A 22,909-nucleotide genomic window follows, 5' to 3' on the forward strand; every position below is an offset into this window, starting at 1 on the left:
TATCAACGAGTCTTCCCTATTTGTTCCTGCCTACATTTATCCTGCTATCATGCAAAGTAAGACCGTTAAGACCCTTAAGAAAGATAGCACACCTAACAAGAATAACCCTACTAGCCAGGCTAACAACATGATTAGTTCAGCTATCTCCCCCTCGGTGGCCGCCGTGGGGGGTACCGACTCTCCCCCCGTCAACAATAACAAACAATCTCAGCTGGGCGCAGCGCCGTCTCCGACACGGGTCATGCAACAATTAGGTAGCCATATGGACCAACTTAAACGAGCTGCTGCCCAATGTTCTGACTTCAAGCGCTTTGCTGATAACCCTTGGCTCAAGTTATTAACTCAAGTACATGAAGATCAAATGACAGTAATCAAAGAGCAGTCGGCCTTAATAATGAACCTGCAAGGCTCATTATTATCTTTGCAGAATGAAGTTGTAGACTTACACAAGAACAATCAAGATCTAGCTACCAAAGTTGCCAACCTCGAACAAGAATTAAGCATTCTCAAGAACACAGTTACAAACTTTAATCCAGATGCAACCACTAAAAAACAGGAAGAAATATTGCAACAGTTTGAGAACCATCTGAACAACCTACAACAACAACACACTGTTACCCAAGACGAGACAGACCAACATAAACTACTTGAGTCTGTAATTATCTCTTCACGTGATTTTCCCGAAGAAACTGATGGTGAAGACTGTGCTGCCATCGTGATCAAAGTATTGCAGGATAAGTTAAGTTATTCGATCCAAAAAAATGACATCAAAGCAGCTTATAGAGTGGGTACCAAATCATCTGGTACTAATAATAGGCGAATTCGATTAAAATTAGATAGCTGCTCCCGCAAGACTGATCTTATCTCATCTGCAGTTGCTAGTAAATCCACTGTTTATGTGAATGAATGTCTGACCAGGTGCAGGCAAAATCTCTTTTTTAAACTGCGTGGCTTCTGCAAAAATTCCCCTACAATTAAACACTGTTTTGTGCGAGATGGTAAAATTATAGCTAGGAGGACTGACACTGGAAAAACCTATTCAATAACGACAGCTCACCTTAATTCTTTCCTCAGTGACTGTGGGATATCTGCTGTATAGGCTGAATTCAAATTATAATCTCATTTAACTACCTTTGTGTACTCTAGCTCTGCCTTTCCCTTCAAAAGGTTTTAACTTTAGTTAAAAAAAAAAAAAAAAAAGAATAATATTGTCATCTTTATTATTGTCTTTTTTTTCTTTTTACTCCCATGTTCCATAGTACACTGGCTTTGCCTGTGTCCTCTAGTATTAACGTCATTATCTAGTGTTCCTGAGTGTATCTCTATATAAACTACCTCAGTTTGTTTTAGTGTAACTTTAGTATTCAACTATAGTGTACTAATAATAGTATAGTAAGCAAGCTTTTCATCTTATAGATTTCAAAATTGTTTTTTTTTTACTTTTTTGGTCATCTATTGTTATTAATTATTCTAGTTAATTTTTTACATTCCTAGTTCCCATTAAGTTTTTTTTCGTTTTACTTAAAATTACCATTAAGTTTATTTTACTTTAGAATTTTTAATCTACTTTTTTCTTTGTTTTCTATTTTGTAATTTGCCATTCTTGCCTTGTTTTCCTGCAAACAGCCTTTTTATGCAGACAAGTATAGACCCAGAACTAAACCTCTTATCCACTATCTATGACAATCATCACTTCAATGATCAAAATTGCAGATATTTTACAGCACATGACGTAAACAATGTATTAACAGATAATCACAATATCTCTGTAATCAACTTGAACGTTAGATCCCTAGGTAAACACTTCGATGATGTTAGTGCCTTGATTGAAACTATTGACAACAAATTCTCTTTTATTATACTTACTGAAACGTGGTTGAAAGAGGATAATACTCAACTCTTTAACATGCCTAACTACTCGGCAATTCACAACTGTCGTCAAATGCAGAGAGGTGGTGGTACTGCTCTTTACTACCACCAAGAACTAACATGCTTAAAAATAATTAGAACTAGAGACTGCTGTGGGGAGTATATCTTCGCCAGTTTCAGAGTCAAGGGTGCCGAGTCTGTCCTGTCTGTAGGTGCAGTCTATAGAATTCCTAACACTGATGTGTCCGAATTCAACTCAAACCTTAGAAATCTAATACTAGATAACAGATTGAACAAAAACCATCTAATTATCGCAGGGGACTTTAATATTGACCTCTGCGAGCCTGAACGCCCTACTGCTGTTAGCTTCCTCAACTGTATGAATTCCTGCTTCCTCATACCCTTAATCCCTAGACCAACTAGAATCACTGATAGTACTGCTACGACTCTAGATCACATCTGGACCAACATAACCTCTCCGCTTACTTCAGGTATAATCACCGATAGCACTACAGACCATTACCCCACATTTCTCTTAACTAACATTAGCAAACCACCTCTAGAGACAAGGGAGTTAAGCTTTAGGCTGCACAATGAAACTGCTATAAACAATTTTATAACTGCTGCTGATAATGTCAACTGGGAGTTCGAGTTAGGTAACATAGGGGACATCAACCTAGCAGTGCAATCTTTTCTTCAAACAACTCTTAGCCTTTATAACACCCACTGTCCTATGCTTACAAAACAAGTCACAAGCAAAAGACTTAACAATCCTTGGCTTACAAAGGGAATACTTAAATCCATTAACAAAAAACACGACCTTGAGAAGAAGTATAGGCTAGGAACAGTCTCCAAAGAATTCTCAAAGAATTACTCATTATTGCTATCTAAAATAATTAGACGAGCCAAAACTAAATACTATGAAGATAAATTTACCCAAATAAAGAGCAACATTAAAAAAACTTGGAGCACAATTTCACAAATATTGGGATCAAAGATGATTTTAAATAACAAACCAACACTCCTTTCCAATAACGCTGGTCAGCTTTCAGCCTCTGATTCTGCTATTGAGTTCAATAGGTTCTTCTCTTCCATTGGGTCATCCCTTGCAAATGATATTCCATCTTCCTGTACTGATGTTAAGGACTATCTTACAGGTAACTATCCACAGTCTCTGTACCTAAAGCCTACTAGCTCCACTGATGTCAATGAAATAATCCTTTCCCTTAAAACCAAGTCTAGTGCCCTCGAGGAGATACCAACTTTAATTTACAAAAAAGCCTCCAGATCTCTAGCCCCTGCTATTGCATTGCTCTTCAACAAGTCACTTGAACTCCAAACCTTTCCTGACATTCTAAAAAAAGCAAGAGTAACCCCTGTCCACAAATGTGGTGATCTCACAGATGTTAACAACTACAGACCTATATCAATCCTGCCTAACTTGTCAAAAATATTCGAAAAACTAATCTACAAGCAGCTTTACTCTTTTCTAGCCAAACACAATATACTTAGCTCTTGTCAATATGGCTTCAGACCCAAAAAAAGCACTAACGATGCACTTATTAGTATGATTAACTTAATTCACGCAGCTCTTGATAAAAAGGAGTTTCCTGTTGGGTTATTTGTGGACCTGCGTAAGACTTTTGACACTGTCAACCATCAAAACCACCTTCTTAAATTACATCATTATGGAGTCAGAGGACACTCCCTGCAATACCTCAAATCTTACTGACAGGCTCCAGTATGTTTCTGTGAATAATACAATTTCTCCCACCCTACCCATCAACATTGGTGTTCCTCAGGGCAGCATACTTGGCCCTCTCCTCTTTCTCATCTACATTAATGACCTTCCAAATGCCTCCCAACACCTCAAACCAATTCTATTTGCTGACGACACAACCTTCATTTACTCCAGTCCTGACCCCCTTGCTCTAAATGCCACAGTAAATACTGAGCTAGAGAAAGTCCATCTTTGGCTAACCGCCAACAAACTCACCCTTAACATTGACAAAACGTTTTATATTCTGTTTGGCAATAAATCCTCTAATCAGATAAATCTCAAAATAAACAATACCCAAATTTGTAACAAATTAGATGGCAAATTCCTTGGCGTTCTCATCGACCACAAGCTGAATTTCCAGGGTCACATTCTAAATATATCAAAAAAAGTTTCAAAAACTGTTGGCATTCTTTCTAAGATCAGATATTATGTACCCCGCCCTGCCCTGGTTACTCTCTATTACTCCCTCATCTATCCATACCTCAACTATGGTATTTGTGCTTGGGGTTCTACTACCCAAAATCATTTACGTCCTCTTATTACCCAACACAAAGCTGCTATTAGGACAATATCCATCTCTGGCCCCAGACATCACTCGGTACCCTTACTCAAATCTCTGAATATGTTTGATATTAAGTCACTGCATATTCTCTCTTGTGTATTATACATATATAAAACGCTGAACTGTAATGCCAATCCTGACCTCAAAAGCTTCATTGAAGGTTGTAACAGAACCCATGAGCACCACACCAGAAATAAATACAGTTTTGATATTCCTAGAGTACGACTTAATCAAACTAGAAATGCTCTACAAATCAAGGGACCCAGAATGTGGAATGACCTTCCCAACCATGTTAAAGACTGTACCTCTCTCAACCAGTTTAAGATAAAAACTAAACACTACCTAATAAATTCCCTGTAACCTACCTCACTCCTCTATTGTCAACCCATGTCTGTAATTTTTTTTTGTTTAATCAACACTGTTTGTCAACCTATTGTATTTGTGCTGCTTTTTCAGTCATGTTCCCCCCTTTTTTTTTTTTATCTTTATTTGTATTTGTTCTCAACACTTTTTATTCTTTATGCTCAATTAGTATTAAGTTCTAGATATTAATGTTTTTCTTGCCCGAAACGCATTGCGTAATAGTGGCTTTAGGCATTGTATGTACTAGCTCTATCTATATATCAATCCATTAATGTAACATCACTTGTTTGTATGTATGTACCTTACCTGAATAAACATATTTATTTATATTTATTTATTTATAATTATTATATTTCTATGTAATATTATATTTTAGCCTTTACGGGCATTTCCAATCTATAACCGTGTTTTCATCTTTAACTTCCTCTAACTTTTGATCTTGTTGCAGGCGCGCAGAACTTGGTCATCATGCCATTAGGGGATGTGCAGTTAGTATTCCAGGGAGGTAGTTTCTTCGTTTCCTGCTACAGCAATGCAACTAACGTTCAACGGGTCATGTGGACTGGTCCAGAGGGCCAGCAGATCACCAACTACAAGGGCAGGTCAGGACATACAAGGTCATGAAAAAGGATATATATATATATATATATATATATATATATATATATATATATATATATATATATATATATATATATATATATATATATTTATATATATATATATATATATATATATATATATATATATATATATATATATATACTGGTTAGTTCGGATATATTTATATTACTGTTGTTTGGTTTGGATTGGTACATGGGGAAAAAGATAGACATATGAGCAAGTATAACAAAATTATGATAGATAGGACAATACATTGCACATTCATTGAACTGATACATGTTGTAAAAAGCAGAGGGAAGTCATGCTGAACATGAGTATATGTCTAGCATTGTTATGGGAAATATATATGTTTCTTAGAATAAATGTAGTACAGTGACACCTCGACTTAGGATAATTTCGAATTACGATATAAATTTGATCAGAAAATGCAAATTTTATCACTAAATGCGACTTGACTTATGATAGTGTCATAGACTTACAATATTCGTTGATACGAATATCGTTAGTCGATGACAATCATAAGCATTTGGGTCGACCAAGCGCATGGTTTCTAGTCACGCGGGCAGACCTGACTCAGTTTACCAGAGCCGCCCATTTAGTGACAGTCACGCTTATAAGAAATTCCATTATTGTGGTGCTTTTTTGTTTTTGAACATAAAAGTAATTATTATATATCACACCATGGGTCCCAAGAAAGTCAGTGGTAAGGTTCAACCTAAGAAAACACATCTGAGGATGACCACAGGAAAAACAAGAGATCATTCATTAACATGAAAATGGTTTGAGGGTTGTTGATGTAGAGGATGTTCCTTCCTCATTTATTATGAAAATGTGTGCAGCATGGGAAGAACTGCAAACTTTTGCTGAAACGAATCACCTAAATCAAGCTGCAGTAGGCCATTGCCTTAACCTTTTCAATAACACTGTGATGCATCACTACAGACAAATATTGAAAAAAATTGAAAAAAGAAAAAATGTCTAAAAGATTTGTTTAAGTGAATAGCAGGTAGGCTGCTACATTTTCTATAAAAAAAATAAACAATAATTTTTTTTTTAAATTTGAAAAAAATTAAAAATGTCTAAAAGGTTCATTCAGTGGATGTCAGGTAAGCTGCTCCATTTTCTAAAAAAAAAAAAAAAAAAAAAAAAAAAAAAAATGAAAAAAATAGTCTAAAAGGTTTGTTCAGTGGATGTCAGGTAGGCTGCTTCATTTTCCATAAAAAAATAAAAAAAAATAAAAATAAATTAAAAAAGAAAAACAATCACTGCATGATAAATAATAATAAATAATAAATATAATGTTTATTTAGGTAAGGTACATACATACAGGAGATTTTACAAAGTTTGTTGGATTAATAGATAGAGCTAGTACATACAATGCCTAAAGCCACTATTACGCAAAGTGTTTCGGGCAGGAAAAACAATAATGACTAAAGCTTAATACTAATGGGTATAAAGAATAAAATGTGTTGAAAACAAATAAAAATAGAGATAAAAGAGAGGGGAACATGGCTGAAAAAGCAGCATAAATACAATTACAAATTATTACAGACAATTACAAACAGTGTTGTTTAAAAAAAAAAACAGACATGGGTTGACAACAGAGGGGTAAGGTAGGTTAGAGGGAATTTATTAGATAGTGCTTCGTTTTTATCTTAAACTGGTTGAGAGAGGTACAGTCTTTAACATGGTTGTGAAGGTCATTCCACATTCTGGGTCCCTTGATTTGTAGAGCATTTCTAGTTTGATTAAGTCGTACTCTTGGAATATCAAAACTGTATTTAATTCTGGTGTGGTGCTCATGGGTTCTGTTACAACCTTCAATGAAGCTTTTGAGGTCAGGCTTGGCATTACAGTTCAGTGTTTTATATATGTATAATACACATGAGAGAATGTGCAGTGACTTAATATCTAACATATTCAGAGATTTGAGTAGGGGTACCGAGTGATGTCTGGGGCCAGAGTTGGATATTTACACAGAGATATCCACATTCCAAAACATGGCATTTATTAACATTAAATTCCATTTGCTAAGTGGTGCTCCATATACGTATTTTGTCCAGGTCATCTTGAAGATCATGACAATCATCTAAGTGTCTTATCCTTCCTATTGTCTTAGCATCATCAGCAAACATGTTCATATAATTCTGTATACCAACTGGTAGATCATTTATGTAGACAATAAACATCACTGGTGCAAGAACTGAACCCTGTGGTACTCCACTTATGACATTTCTCCAGTCCGATACATTGCCTCTGATCACTGCCCTCATTTTTCTATCAGTCAGAAAATTTTTCATCCATGTTAGAAGCATACTTGTCACCCCTCCAATATTTTCCAGTTTCCAAAACAACCTCTTATGTGGAACTCTGTCAAAAGCCATTTTTAGGTCCAGATAGATGCAGTCAACCCAACCATCTCTTTCCTGTAATATCTCTGTTGCTCGATCATAGAAACTGAGTAAATTCGATACACAGGATCTTCCAGATCGAAAACCATACTGTCTGTCTGATATTATATCATTTCTCTCCAGGTGTTCTACCCATTTAGTTTTAATTATTTTTTCCAATATTTTGACTACTACACTTGTCAATGATACCGGTCTATAATTAAGGGGGTCTTCCCTACTTCCACTTTTGTAGATTGGAACTATGTTAGCCTTTTTCCACACATCAGCTACAACTCCTGTAAACAGGGATGCCTGAAAAATCAGTTGAAGAGGAATGCTGAGCTCAGGTGCACATTCTCTCAGAACCCATGGTGAAACTCCATCTGGACCATCTGCCTTGTTCTTATTTAGCTCCTTGAGCATTTTTTCCACTTCGTCTTTAGACACCTCTATGTGCTCTATGTTGTTCTCTGGAATTCTTATTGTATCTGGTTCCCTGAAGATTTCATTTTGTACAAACACACTTTGGAACTTTTCGTTTAATGTTTCACACATTTCTTTTTTATTTTCCGTGAATCTATTTCCCATTTTCAACCTCTGTATATCATCCTTTACCTGCAATTTGTTGTTTATGAATTTATAGAATAGACCTGGTTCTGTTTTACATTTGTCTGTAATCCCTTTTTCAAAATTTCTTTCTGCCTCTATCCTCACTGCTGTGTAGTTGTTTCTCGCATCTTTGTATCGCTGATATGTTTGGGGATTTTGCCTCTTCCTGTATTGATTCCATTTTTTGTGTCTTTTGGTCTCTGGCCCTCTCGCACTTTCTGTTGAACCAATCCTGTTTCCTAGTTCTGCTTCTCTGTTTTGGTATAAATTTTTTTGTGCCTTCATCATATATTTCACAAAACTTGACATACATCTCATTCAGTTTCTTGCCTAGCAACAAGTCTGTCCAATTATACCCACTAAAAAAAATTCTAAGGTTGCCATAATGTCCTCTCCTAAAGCCAGGTTTTTCAATTGCATTAACCTTCATATTTTCTTCCAGATTATAACATATTGCATACTTTATTCCCAAAAAAGACATGGTCACTTTTACCCAAGGGAGGAAGGTACTGAATGTCAAATATTTCTTCCTCCTTCCTGGTAAATATCAAATCTAGCATGGAGGGAACATCCCCTTCCCTCATCCTCGTAGCTTGTTTAACATATTGATACAAGAATGTTTCCAGGATGAGGTCTACAAATTTACATGCCAGAAATCTTCTGTTTTAGCTTCATATGCTTCCCAGTCTATGGCTTTCAAGTTGAAGTCGCCGACTATCAACTGTCGTGAACTATCGTTTTCCGCTCTCACTATGATCTCTCTCATTATTGTTATAAGACCTTCTCTTTTACTATCTAGCTCCTCCTTTGACCATGTGCTGCTTAGCGGTGGGCTGTATGCATTTATGATCATTAGTTTATCATCCTCATGGCAGATCTCTAGTCCTATTATGTCAACTTCTTGTGGATTGGCAGTAATTATTTCGTTCACCTTTAGGTGTTCTTTCACCAGCACAGCAACGCCACCGCCTTTCCTAATTTTTCTGTCCTGTCTCCAAATTGAGTAGCCCCTTGGGAATATGACTTCATTTAAAATAACATCAAGTTTTGTCTCCGTGAGTGCAGCAATGTCTGGTGTCTGCAGCTGTATTACATCACTTAACTCCAGTATCTTCGATCTTACTCCATCTATGTTGGTGTATGCAATCTTCAGGAACTTGTTCCCTCTCTTCTTATTTTTCACTCCCCCTCTCTCTAATGATTTTGTTGGTTTGCCTTTATGTACTACTTTACTGGTCTGCCTACCCCTATCACTTTGTAGAAAAAAGAATTGATTTCTTCTTCTTTCCTGCTCTCATTTAAACGTTTTGCCTCGGCGAGGTTCAGTTTTAGCTTCTCTCTATCTTCTTTTGAAAGATCTCGTCTTAACGACCACACTTTCCCATCCTCATCACTTTGTAATTTTCTAGCATTCCTTAGTACTTCTTCCATCTGTTTGGCACCATTTAGGGTGATCCTCAAAGGTCGATCTTTCCCTTTTACATATCTGCCTATTCTCCTGTAGTCGCACACATTCTCTATGGTTGTAAGACCTTCCACGAGGCCAACAATTTTATCTACTACTTTTGCTTTTTCTACAGCTCTTTCGGACCTAGATGTTATCTCCTTTTCTTTGCAGCCAAAAATGATCAGGGACTTACTCCGATCAACTGTGTTTTGCACCAACTTTGGGTTAGATGCCAATTCTTTTCTCACTTCCAGCCTAATGTTTGTTTTATCTTGGTTGCTGCAGTGTTTGATTTCCTTAACTGCTTCTTCTATTTTTTCCTTCTCCTTGGCCACTTGTGCATAAGTGAGTTGCATATCTTTCTTGCACTGTTCTATTCCCTGTGTAACTTCCTCCATCTGTGCTGACAAAAGCTGTTTCTCCTGTTGAAATTCCTTACCTAACCTATTGTAGTCATTTATGTTTAAATTTACTTTAACTTCTTCCAAAGCTATTTTTAAGAGTCTATTTTCTTCTTCCATGGCTTTGCAATTTGTTTCCAATTGAATCTTATCCGTGCACAAGTCTTTCACTACACCCTCAAGACATACACTTTGCTATTTAAATGGTTATTACTTTCTTTCAATTTACTAATTATTTCTACATGAGAGGTCACTATAGTATCTAATTTTACCAACTTGTTGACTGGTTATATCAATGCTTTCTTCACTGAATCCAACAAAATCAAACTTTGTTTTGTATTTCCTCTTGCCGGCAGCCATCTTGAATGTTGTTCTCTACACTGGAAACACTAGGGCAACTTTTTCTCATCCAATTTTTCACTTCCATTGGCATATTCCTGTTATCTCACCTATTTTTCAAAAGCACTATACCCTTATGTACTCTGGGACACCACTCACTATCATCATCCTGTACTACAATACTTAGGATTGTTGAAATATGCTGGAGCTCCTCTTGTCTGCCTCTTGGGAAAGAACTTGGGATAGAGAGAGTGTCTGTCAGTTAGGAAGAGATTCAGGTATTCCTGAAAATATCTATGGAAAACACCATCATGGAAGCCACCTACACTGTTCATCTATGCTATTTATATGAGATGCATCATCACTGAACGCAGAAAATGATTCATCTATGTAGTGACGCTCGGAGCTACAACTGGATACGCTCGCTGTATCGTCCTCATAGGTGCTGTATCACTTGCATCCCACCTTTGTGTTAGGTCCTTATTGCATCTAGCTTCACCAATATTATGACCCTTATGTTCTTCAAACAATAGGGTTTGAATTTCACCGACAGAGCTTTATCATTCAACACCGCGTCGAACAGGTGTTTGGGAACCAGAGGCGCGTGTGCCACCCATGGTTGCTTATTCAGTACTAACCCAGCCAGCAGCCCTAGGGCATTCTGGGAATTTTTTCCAAGATGGCTGCCTCTCACTGGAGATCCTAAGAGTCCATTTTATACACAACCAACCTCGTACACATTTAGAATAGGTACCGAAAAATCAAAACGAGTTTTCGTGGTTGGTGCAGTTTCCCGCTGACTGAGAATACTCGGTTGGTGCAGTTCAGTGGTTAAATCTTTCGGAGTACTCCATTGCATCATATGACGCAATGTGCAATTTATTGCAAGTTACTCAACCCTTTATATGAAGTGTTGTGCAGTTTAAGGGTTAAGTATAGGCCATTTAACTTTCCATCAATTTTATTGCTAATGTTAACAGTGTCTATCTTAAGCTTAATTGTATTTGTTGATTTGCGTTCAAATAAGATGTAGTAGGTCTTTTCTATGTTTAGCGTGAGTTTGTTGGTTGACATCCACAAGTGGACTTTTTTTATTTCATTGTTTACAACATTATTTAATATGAGTAGGTTGGGGTCAGAGTAGATGAGGATAGTATCATCAGCAAACAATATAAGTTTAAGCATGTTAGAGACATTAGGCAGATAATTGATGTATATAAGAAATAGGAGGGGCCCTAGGATGCTGCCCTGTGGCACCCCTACAATTAGTGGTAGAGTGGGAGAGGTTATATCATTGATGGCTACATATTGGTGTCTGTTACTAAGATAGGATCGGATATATTTCGTGGCAAGGCCTCGGATTCCATAATGGTAGAGTTTAAGTAAGAGGTAGTTATGGTTAACAGCATCAAAAGCCTTTCTCAGGTCAATGAAGAGTTCAATCGGAAACTCACTTTTGTCAAGGGCTGAGTAGATTAAGTCAAGCAGACAAACAATTGCATCATTGGTACTCTCTTAATAGCAGAAGCCAAACTGGCAGGGACTACATATATTGAATTTTATGGGATAGGAGTAGAGCTGTTTGTAAATAATTTTTTCAAATATTTTTGATAATATAGGTAGATTTGATATGGGTCTGTAATTATTTATGTCTGCCGTGTTGCCTGCTTTATGAACTGGCATTTCTCTTGCTTTTTAAGAATATCAGTGAAGGTATGATACTACAGATTTATTGAACAGCAAAGCTATGGGTGGTGCAAGGGCATGGGAGGCACTCTTGTATACTATGGATGGTATTTCACTAATGTTCCCAGGTTTGGTTTTTAGTGAGTGAATGATGGACACAATATCTGTAGGGCTGATTGGTGAGAGGAGAAGAGGGTTTGGGTAGCTGCCTGAAAGATATGTGGTGACATGTGTCTGGATCTGTAGGATTGTTCGGGCATGGTTAGCGCCAATCGATGAAAAGCTATTAAATTCAGTTGCCATTTCAAAATCCGTTGCAGGTGTATAACCATCCTTGGAGATTTTTATCTGGTTATGTGAATCTTGTTTAGCTCCTAGGATGTTAAAAATGGCTCTCCATGTGCTTTTCATGTTGCCTTTTGCTTTTTGAATCTATTCTTGTAATAGGAAAGTTTTGCTCTTCCTATTATACCGGTAAGCACTGACAAGTACCTCTTAACTACTTCCTTTGCAACTAGGCTATATGGTTATGACCTAGTTGCATATGGTAACTCCATATGGTTGTGGCCTAGTTATGGCCTTAGACTAGGTCATATGGTTGCATAATTGTCTGAGATGGTTTGTTATAGCTGTCGAGGGGAGAGTCGGTACCCCCTGTCCCTGGCAGCCCCCAAGGGGAAGACAGTCGCACTATTCCTGTTGCTAGCCTGGCTAGTTGGGTTATTCCTGATTAGTGGCCTTACTGGGCTTGGTTCTGGGATGCATGGTAGCAAGATAAATGTAGGCAGGTAAAATGGGGAAGTCTCTTTGATATGGCAGCAATGAACGTTGGGAACAGCTTCCTCCAGGAAGCAACGCTAATGAGGTAGAGATGGGATAATATGGGTTGGTCTTGGCATTTGTTTCAATCACATTTGGGTCACTGTGTACTTAGCTGCCTTCTGGGGATGCTACATCATCTGTGGGTTGCGGTGGGCTCAAGAAACAGCTGATAAAATTGGAAGGGCGGGCGGGTCAACAAGAGCGGTTGAGCGTTTGAGTTTGAATCCATTGTCTTTTTTGGGAAATAGGACAAGTGTAGATAGCCTCCCTAGCCCCTGCACTGTGCACCTGTTACACGAGCCCCTCTTGAGATGTGCATAAAAAAAAAATGTGAAAAAAAAATGTTTTTTCTGGGGGGAGCCCTTATGGCTCCCCGGAGCTATCCAGGCTGATATGAATATCCCTAACTTTGGGATCAGTTGATGTGGGTGGAGTTCTAGGCCTACCAGGGACCACAAGTCAAAACCTGGCCCCCTCAGAGAGGCACGAGGAGCAATGGCCTATAAAAATGCTCATGTGATTTTGGAGCATTTTCTATCTGCCATTACCTGGTTGATTACCTGGTTGATGGGGTTCTGGGAGTTCTTCTACTCCCCAAGCCCGGCCCGAGGCCAGGCGTGACTTGTGAGAGTTTGGTCCACTAGGCTGTTGCTTGGAGCGGCCCGCAGGCCCACATACCCACCACAACCCGGTTGGTCCGGCACTCCATGGAGGAATAAATCTAGTTTCCTCTTGAAGATGTCCATGGTTGTTCCGGCAATATTTCTTATGCTCGCTGGGAGGGTGTTGCACAACCGTGGACATCTGATGTTTATACAGTGTTCTCTGATTGTGCCTATGGCACCCCTGCTCTTCACTGGGACAGGCACCCAGAAAGGTAAGCACCCCCCAAAATAAACCCCTATTTTGGTTAAAATGACGAAAATAGACAAACTAGTGGACAGAACTCCCAAATGAAAATGAGCAAATGGGCACTTGCAACCACCTTTGTGGCAACTCACCTTTGGGGTAACTCTGCCTTACAGCTCGAGCAAAGCTGACTGCCACCAGCGCTTCCTCTGTCAACGCCTCTTTTTTTTTTTTTTGCCAGACTTCCCCACCTATTGTGGCCAAAATATGCCACCTACGATTTTTTTTATTATTTTTCCCGTGGTCAGGGAACATAAATGAACACTTTTATAAGACGATTTTTTTTTTTTTTTTTTTTTTTTTTTTGCACCTGTGGGTGTTGAAGGGGCAAATAGTCCAGAGCAGCTTACCGGTTAAGCCAAAATTCTATAACTGCAAATTTATTTATGTATATACAAGAGTTCTTACGTTCTTGTACAGCCACTATCATGCATGGCATTTCGGTCGAGTTCTTAATCCTATGTTCCCCAAAATGCAACCCCACCAAATCATTTAACAACCAGATACCCATTTTACTGTTGGGTTTAACAGAGGCTACAGTTAAGGATTTGCACCCAGTAAATCCTCCCCGGCCAGGATACGAACCCACGAACCCAGGACAAAGCGCTCATGAAACACTGGGCGAGCATCTTACCACTATGCCACGGGGACTGGGACACGGGGACATTGCACACTGTTTGCCTGTAAATATATACCAGTACATGGTAATCATTTGCTGTTGTTAAAGGTTCAATGGCTCCTCATATGGTCATCCAGCATATTCAGACACAGTAATAATAATAATAATAATAGTAAAAATATTTTATTTACAAGAAGGTACAATGGGTTGGTGAAATTACATAAGAGATTTTTTTACATTCTTGCAAAGCCACTAGCACACACAGCATTTCGAGTAGATCCTTAATCTAACATATCAGGTAAGATGAAAAGGTACATTGTAGCAAGGTTTTATATCAACAAATAACTGCAATTTAAATTTACTGAGTTGATTACCATAGTAAAGATATATGTCTCAAGTACTAATATTGGGGAAGTGGGGACTGCAAGATACAGTGGGAATTTGAGGCACAAGGTAGGAACTATGAGGATGAAATTAGGTATTTTTTGGTTTTACTTTTCAATAGGGCATGTGTTGGACAAATTTTTAATTCATCAGGGAATGAGTTCCAAAGAGTGGGCCCTTTTATTTGCATGGAGTGTTTGCACAGATTTAGTTTGACTTGGGATATTAAAGAGAGATTTATTTCTGGTGTGGTAATCATGGGTCCATCAGTAGTTTCAAAGCGTTATATGACAAAGAGTGCTGAGAAGGCGGGACACCACGAGCGTAGCTCTCATCCTGTAACTACACTTAGGTAATTACACTTAGGTAATTACCTATCAAGGAAAAGTTTCAGATCAAGATTAGCATTTAGGAACAAGGTTTTGTACATTTAGATAGCACATGCGAATGTGTGGAGTGAGCATGTTAAAAGACTTAAACAAAGGGGCTGTGTGTTGTCTGAAGACAGAGTTTGTTATAGTTCTGATAGCAGATTTTTGCTATCAGAACTAAAACAAATTCATATGTCACTGTGCCAATATCACTGTATCAATCACTGGATGGTGATGTGCCAGACATGGTCCTCATCTTTCTACTAAGGCCCTAGAAGAAAAGTGAGGGACTCAGGATTTTTTTTTTCAAAATAGGGAGCTGATTACTGGAGTCCTGAGGAAGTGAATGTGAGCCCCGTGTATGTGTGGGAGTTTTACATTTCATGAGAGGCCTAAAACAACCCTGGTTGCTGTGTGCACAATCAGTGAATAACCCTGGTTGTGATGCTGAGTTGCAGGGTTAACGGAAGCATCTGTACACTCAATAAAGGTAATACCAGTATGGCTGGGAACCCAGCATAACTCAACTGTTTTATAGCTGCTAGAGATAAGGAACAGCCAATATTGTATTTCGACTACAACAGGATGCATAGGATTAAATAACTTCAGAGCCATGAGGGCACTGTGAGAGTCAACCACAATGACAAAGGAGCTTTGATGTCAGAAAAGCAGTTGGAAAGCAGTTTGCATAAAAAATTGCATCAGTTCAGCTGTTAAGATACTATCTTCTGGGAGGTAGGTGGCACATACAGGTTTGGTCTGGAAAGACTATGGAATAGCAACACCGTTGATCAGAATTAAGCCCATCTGTAAATAGGGCAATTGAATGAACATTTAGAAAAATGTTCAAGGAAAAAGGTCATTTCATAATAGTAGAAGGGGTAGAAGTTTTTACCATGTAGGTCAAAGTCTTGCAAAACTTCGGAAGCGAGACCCTCCATGGGAACAAGGATAGAACGATACAAGGAGAGACATTGCAAACACAAACCAAAAGGGAAGCTTGCATGTGATACATACTTACAGAAAAAAAGAAGGTTGTGAAAGGGAACAAGGCCTACCTAAGGGGCAACAGACAAAGCTGGACAAAGGTGAGAATGAGGATGTTGCAGACACCATGCAAGATAGCAAAGGCAGTAACTATCAGTGATCATGTAGCAGCAGGACATCAGTCTCATCATACATGTATTAGTATGATGAGACATCATACATGTATTAGTATGATGAGACATCATACATGTATTTTTGGTGACTGTCACACAAAAATGTCAGGAGACAGTAAACAGGTTCATCCCGGCCCAAAAAAGAAAAATCCAAGAAGCAAAAGAAGAATCCATGGTTTAATAGGACATGTATGGAAGCAAAGGAACTGAACAAAAGGGTATGGAGTAACTTCCAAAATAACAGGACACCAGAAAGCAGAGAGAGATACCAGAGAACCAGGAATGAGTATGTTAGTGTGAGAAGAGAAGCAGAGAAAAATTTTGAAAATGATATAGCAAGCAAAGCCAAGACCAAATCAAAGCTACTCCACAGTCATATCAGGAGGAAAACAACAGTAAAAGAACAGGTAATGACAATTAGAACATGCGAGAACAGGTATACAGAGAATGACAAAAACATTGTGTGAAGAACTCAACAAGAGGTTCCAGGAGGTCTTCACAATAGAACAAGGTGAGGTCACTGCTCTAGGAGAGGGGGGCAGTAAACCAGGCAGCCTTGGAAGGGTTCGAAATTATGAGAGATGAGGTCAAGAGACACCTGTTGGATCTGGATGTGAGAAAGGCTGTTGGTCCAGACGGGATTTCACCATTGGTATTGAAAGAGTGTGTAGAGGCACTCTGCTTGCCACTCTCCATAGTGTATAGTAGGTCACTGGAGACGAGAGACCTACCAGAAATATGGAAGATGGCTAATGTGGTCCCAATATGCAAAAAAGGGTGACAGACAAGAGGTACTGAACTACAGGCCAGTGTCCTTGACTTGTATACCATGCAAGATGATGGAGAAGATTGTGAGAAAAAACCTAGTAAAACATCTGGAGAGAAGGGACTTCATGACAAATCGGCAACTTGGGTTCAGGGAGGGTAAATCTTACCTTACAGGCTTAATAGAGTTCTACGACCAGGTGACAAAGATTAAGCAAGAAAAAGAATGCTGAGCAAACTGCATTTTCTTGGACTGTCGGAAAGCCTTTGACATAGTACCTCATAAGAGACTGGTGCATAAGCTGGAGAGACAGGCAGGAGTGACTGCTAAGGTGCTCCAGTGGATAAGGGAGTACCTAAGCAATAGGAAGCAGAGAGTTACAGTGAGGGGTGAGATCTCAGATTGGCATGAAGTCACCAGTGGAGTCCCACAGGGGCTCTGTACTCGGTTCTATCCTGTTTCTGATATACGTAAATGATCTCCCGGAGGGTATCGACTCATTCCTCTCAATGTTTGCTGACGACGCCAAAATTATGAGAAGGATTAAGACAGGGGAGGACTGCTTGAGGCTTCAAAAAGACCTAGACAAACTGAAGAAATGGTCAAACAAGTGGTAGTTACAGTTTAGCCCAAGCAAATGTAATGTAATGAAGATAGGTGTAGGGAGCAGGAGACCAGATACAAGGTATCATTTGGGAGATGAAATTCTTCAAGAGTCAAACAGAAAGAAAGACTTGGGGGTTGATATCATGCCAGACCTGTCCCCTGAAGCCCATATCAAGAGGATAGCATCAGTTGCATAAGCCAGGTTGGCCAACATAAAAATGGCATTTAGAAACTTGTGTAAGGAATTATTCAGAACTTTGCATACCACATATGTCAGACCAATCCTGGAGTATGCAGCTCCAGCATGGAGTCCATATCTAGTCAAGCATAAACCTAAACTGGAGAAGGTTCAAAGGTTTGCCACCAGACCTTTGAGTCTGGTAGCAAGAATCTTAAGAACTCTTTGGACAGGAAAGAGTGCTTCAATGCTGAATGTCCAGCTTTTCATATAAGAGGTACCAGGCGAATAAATCCGACAGACCGCCACTATGAAAACAGCCACTACTCCATCAACCGGGATAATTTTTTAGCAAGAGGAGGAGGAGAAGAATGGCTAAAGATGACCAGACTCTACCACCAACTTGGTCAAATGCTAGAGAGGACGCAAACACAGTGGCCTCCTTACCAGAGCCTCAGATATTAACACCAAGTAAAGCATCCAGCACTTCCACTAACACAATAACATCATTTATATTTGCCAACATCCAGGGTATAAAAACACCCAAATCCAACAAAGTTCACTTTATAGATGGTCTCCTTCATGAGGCGAATGCATTGTTTGCAGCCATAACGGAAACTCACACAAAGGGCTACCATGATGGTGAAATATGGATCTCAGAGTACAATCTTTTCAGATGTGATAGGAAACACCGGCTTCAGGGTGGGGTCAGCCTCTACATCAAAGACACACTCATCTGTACTGAGCTGCTAAACACCTCAAATGATATGGCGGAAGTGCTGATAATCAAAATAGAGATCCTAAATGTAGTTATTGTCCTTGTATATAAGTCACCGGAGGCAAACCCTCAGCAGTTTAAAGACCAACTATTGAAAATAGAACACTGCTTGGAAAACCTCATAAATCCAGCTCCGAACATCATCCTGCTTGGGGACTTCAACCTACGGCACCTGAAATGGAAGCACCTGGCTAATACAGTAATATCAGAAAGAGTACCAGGAAGTAGCCTAAATGAATAGGCACAATCAAATGACCTGCTACAGATGTGCGACAGGTTTGCCTTAAACCAGCATATAGTAGAACCAACTAGGAAGAAGAACACGCTGGACCTCATTTTCACTAATAATGATGAATTGATCGGGAACATAATGAATACAAATACCTGTTACTCAGATCACAACTTAATTGAAGTTCTGACAACCATGGGGAATAGACCATCAAATCCAGTCCAGATTCCCGGTGGAGGAGATTTCAGCCAATTCAACTTCAATAATAAACAGATAAACTGGGAGCAAATAAACCAGGACTTCACATAAATAAACTGTGAAGAACAGCTAGAAAATGCAAACCTGAACCAGTGCCTGGAAAAAATAAGCTCAGTAGCACTAGAAATATGTTCAAACCGCATACCCTAAGAAAAAAGAGAAAGAGATGCAGATTGGAACGGGAACATCGTTCCCTATATACGCGAAGAAAACGAATTGCAGAACAACTTGAGAGTCGCACCCTACCTCAAGAATAGCAAAGAAGGTTAGGTAGAGAAATAGAAATAATTGAACTCAAGCTACAAGAATCATACAAAACCCAGGAGAGGCAAAGAGAGCAAAAGGCCATCAGTGAAATAGAAAGAAATCTGAAATATTTTTTTTCCTCTGCAAAATCAAGATAAAAAACCACATCTAGTATCGGGCCCCTGCGAAAGGGAGATGGAAGTTTCACCGATGAACACAAAGAAATGAGCGAGTTACTGAGGAAGCAGTACGACTCTGTTTTCAGCGAGCCACTAAACGCACTAAAGATTGATAACCCAAATGAATTTTTCATGGATATGATACCAACATCAAATCATATATCAGACGTCACCCTATTCCCACTGGATTTTGAAGAAGCCATAAACAGTATGCCTATGCACTCTGCACCAGGCCCGAATTCTTGGAACTCTATATTCATCAAGAACTGTATGAAAACCACTATCGCAGGCCCTTCACATTCTGTGGAGACAAAGCCTCGATACTGGCATTATCCCTGACATACTAAAAACAGCAGAGATAGCACCACTCCATAAAGGAGGAAATAAGGCAGAGGCAAAAAATTACTAACCGATAGCACTAACATTGCACATCATTAAAATTTTTGAGAGAGTGCTAAGAAGTAAGATCACAAAATACATGGAATCACAGCATCTCCATAACCCCGGACAACATGGTTTCAGAACAGGGCACTCTTGCCTGTCGCAGTTGCTGGACCACTATATGACATGACATTAGATGCTATGGAAAACAAACAAAACGCTGATGTAATTTACACAGATTTCGCAAAAGCTTTTGATGAATGTGACCATGGTGTTATTGCACATAAAATGCGTTCAAAAGGAATTACCGGAAAAATAGGCAGATGGATCTACAATTTCCTGACTAACAGAAACCAATGTGTAATCATCAACAAAATAAAATCCAGCCCATCAACCGTGAAGAACTCAGTCCCCCAGGGTACTGTGCTCACTCAAGTACTTTTTCTCATCCTCATATCGGACATAGACAAGAACACAACCTATTGCACTGTATCATCCTTTGCAGATGACACTAGGATCTTCATGAGAGTAGGCAACATAGAGGACACAGCAAACCTCCAATCAGATGTAGATCAGGTCTTTCTATGGGCTACAGAAAATAATATGGTGTTTAACGATGATAAGTTCCAGCTCGTGCGCTACGGAAAAAATGAAAATATAAAAACGGAAACCACGTACAAAACTCGGGCAAATCATAACATAGAACAAAAAGGCAATGTAAAGGATCTGGGTGTACTCATGTCGGAAGACCTTACCTTTAAAGAACACAATAAAGTAGCCGTCATAACTGCAAGAAAAATGACAGGTTGGATAACAAGAACCTTACACACTAGAGATGCTATACCGATGATGATACTTTTCAAAACGCTTGTGCTCTCTAGAGTGGAGTACTGCTGCACAATGACAACCCCTTTCAAAGCTGGAGAAATTGCTGACCTGGAGAGCGTGCAGAGATCCTTTACTGACAGAATGCACTCAGTAAAACATCTAAATTACTGGGACAGACTAAAGAGCATAAATCTGTACTCCCTTGAGCGCAGGCAGGAGAGATACATAATAATTTACACGTGGAAAATAATTGAGGGGCTGGTCCCAAACCTGCACACAGAAATACCATCACATGAGACCAGAAGACATGGCAGGATGTGCAGAATACACCCGTTGAAAAGCAGAGGTGCAACAGGTGCTCTGAGAGAGAACTCTTATTAACATCAGAGGCCCGAGTCTGTTCAACATGCTTCCACTACTCATAAGGGGCATAACTGGCAGACCCTTCACAGTGTTCAAGAGAGAACTGGATTAGCACCTCCAAAGGATACCTGATGAACCATGCTGTGACTCATTCGTCAGGCTGCGAGCAGCTGCGTCCGACAGCCTGGTTGATCAGTCCAGCAACCAGGAGGCCTGGTCGACGACCAAGCCGCGGGGACGCTAAGCCCCGGAAGCACCTCAAGGTTACCTCAAGGTAAGGTCAGACTAGTACCCGAGCTGAGAGGTATGAGTTTCGAGGAAAGACTACGGGGGTTAAACCTAAGGTCGCTGGAAAACAGAAGAGTTAGGGGGGGGGGGACATGATCACCACATACAAGATTCTCAAAGAAATTGATAGGGTAGATAAGGACATGCTATTTAACCTAAGGGACACACACACTAAGGGATACAGGTGGAAACTGAGTGCCCAAATGAGCCACTGAGATATTAGAAAGAACTTTTTTAGTGTCAGAGTGGTTGTCAACTGGAATGCATTAGGAAGTGATGTGGTGGAGACAGACTCCATACACAGTTTCAAGTGTGGATATGATAGAGCCCAGTAGGCTCAGGAACCTGTACACCTGATGATTGACAGTGAGAGGTGGGACCAAAGAGCTCGAGCTCAACCCCCACAAGCACAAATAGTGAGTACAAATAGGTGAGTACATGGAATGGGTAGGGGATAAATGAAAGGAACCCTAGTTGAGGCACAACCTTGTGTGGCACAGGGCGTCATGACAATAAAGGGTTGAAGAAGAGGCAGAGGGAAGGGAAGACATATTCAATTTAAGACAGTACGAGAGAGGAGTGTGCATCGGTCAACTCCCTAGGAAATATAGTACAAGACTTAAAGTAATGGAAGAGTTTCAGAGCATTCGACTAAGAGATATGAAACACAGGGTAACCAAGACTATTTAGTGTCAAAGATCATCCCAAAAAGTTTAGCAGAATCCATACACAGAAGGGGACAACCATAGAGTGACAGTGTGGGACAAAAAGTTACCTGCTTCAGAATAAAAGTCATAACTCTAAAAGTCAAGTTCCCTATGTCTTTTAGACGTAGAGAACTTCAAGCCATGATTGGTGGCCCAGGACGACACAGAATCAATCACACGTTGAAGCTGGCATTGAAGGAAAGGAGAAATATCCACGCAACAGCAGAGAGATCATCTACGTAGAGGGCTAAGAAAATGCCAGAGGGTAGGGAGAAAGCAAGACCATTAACAACTATGAGGAAAAAAATAGTGCTCAGAACACCACCTGAGGAACATCTTCATATTGGTGAAAAAAAAAGTCAGAAAAGGTGGTACCAAATCACACTATATTCTAATTCTTTTCTCCATAAAATTGTTGTTAGAATATATAACATATGTTAGCCACGTTAAAGCCTATTTATCTGATTCATGATCTCATATATTATTTTACAAAAAAGTTTATATATTAAGAGGTACAGTATATATTTAATTAATTATTTGTATTACATGGGGCAATACTAACACAAATTTCCTTTTCCAAATCTATTTAGAGAAGCTAGATAATGTATTTAGTTACTTTCCTCTGAAGATAAATACAAAAATTGTTAATGAGAATATTGTGCTCTCAAAACTATTTGGTCTTTAGCAAAACTCTCCTGTTTTCTCTCTTTCTCCTACAGTGTGCCTTATAACGAGATACCAAGGTGGGTGCCGTGGCATCATCCAGG

General features: G+C 39.3%; 1 protein-coding gene across 2 annotated transcripts in view; it reads left to right on the top strand.

Annotated features, from left to right (window-relative positions):
- LOC123768775 (neural cell adhesion molecule 1) overlaps positions 1-22,909 on the top strand; it is a 213,303-nt gene that overhangs the window by 17,189 nt on the left and 173,205 nt on the right. Inside the window, exons 3-4 of one of the 2 annotated variants that reach the window (XM_045759563.2) lie at positions 5,023-5,176; positions 22,862-22,885. In XM_045759563.2, the coding sequence (XP_045615519.1) occupies positions 5,043-5,176; positions 22,862-22,885 (158 nt within the window). In that variant the 5' untranslated portion in view covers positions 5,023-5,042. The remainder of the gene's footprint in view (positions 1-5,022; positions 5,177-22,861; positions 22,886-22,909) is intronic. The other variant, XM_045759561.2, reaches the window with a different exon arrangement.

Source organism: Procambarus clarkii, chromosome 83, assembly GCF_040958095.1.
Source record: "Procambarus clarkii isolate CNS0578487 chromosome 83, FALCON_Pclarkii_2.0, whole genome shotgun sequence".
Taxonomy (NCBI): domain Eukaryota; kingdom Metazoa; phylum Arthropoda; class Malacostraca; order Decapoda; family Cambaridae; genus Procambarus; species Procambarus clarkii.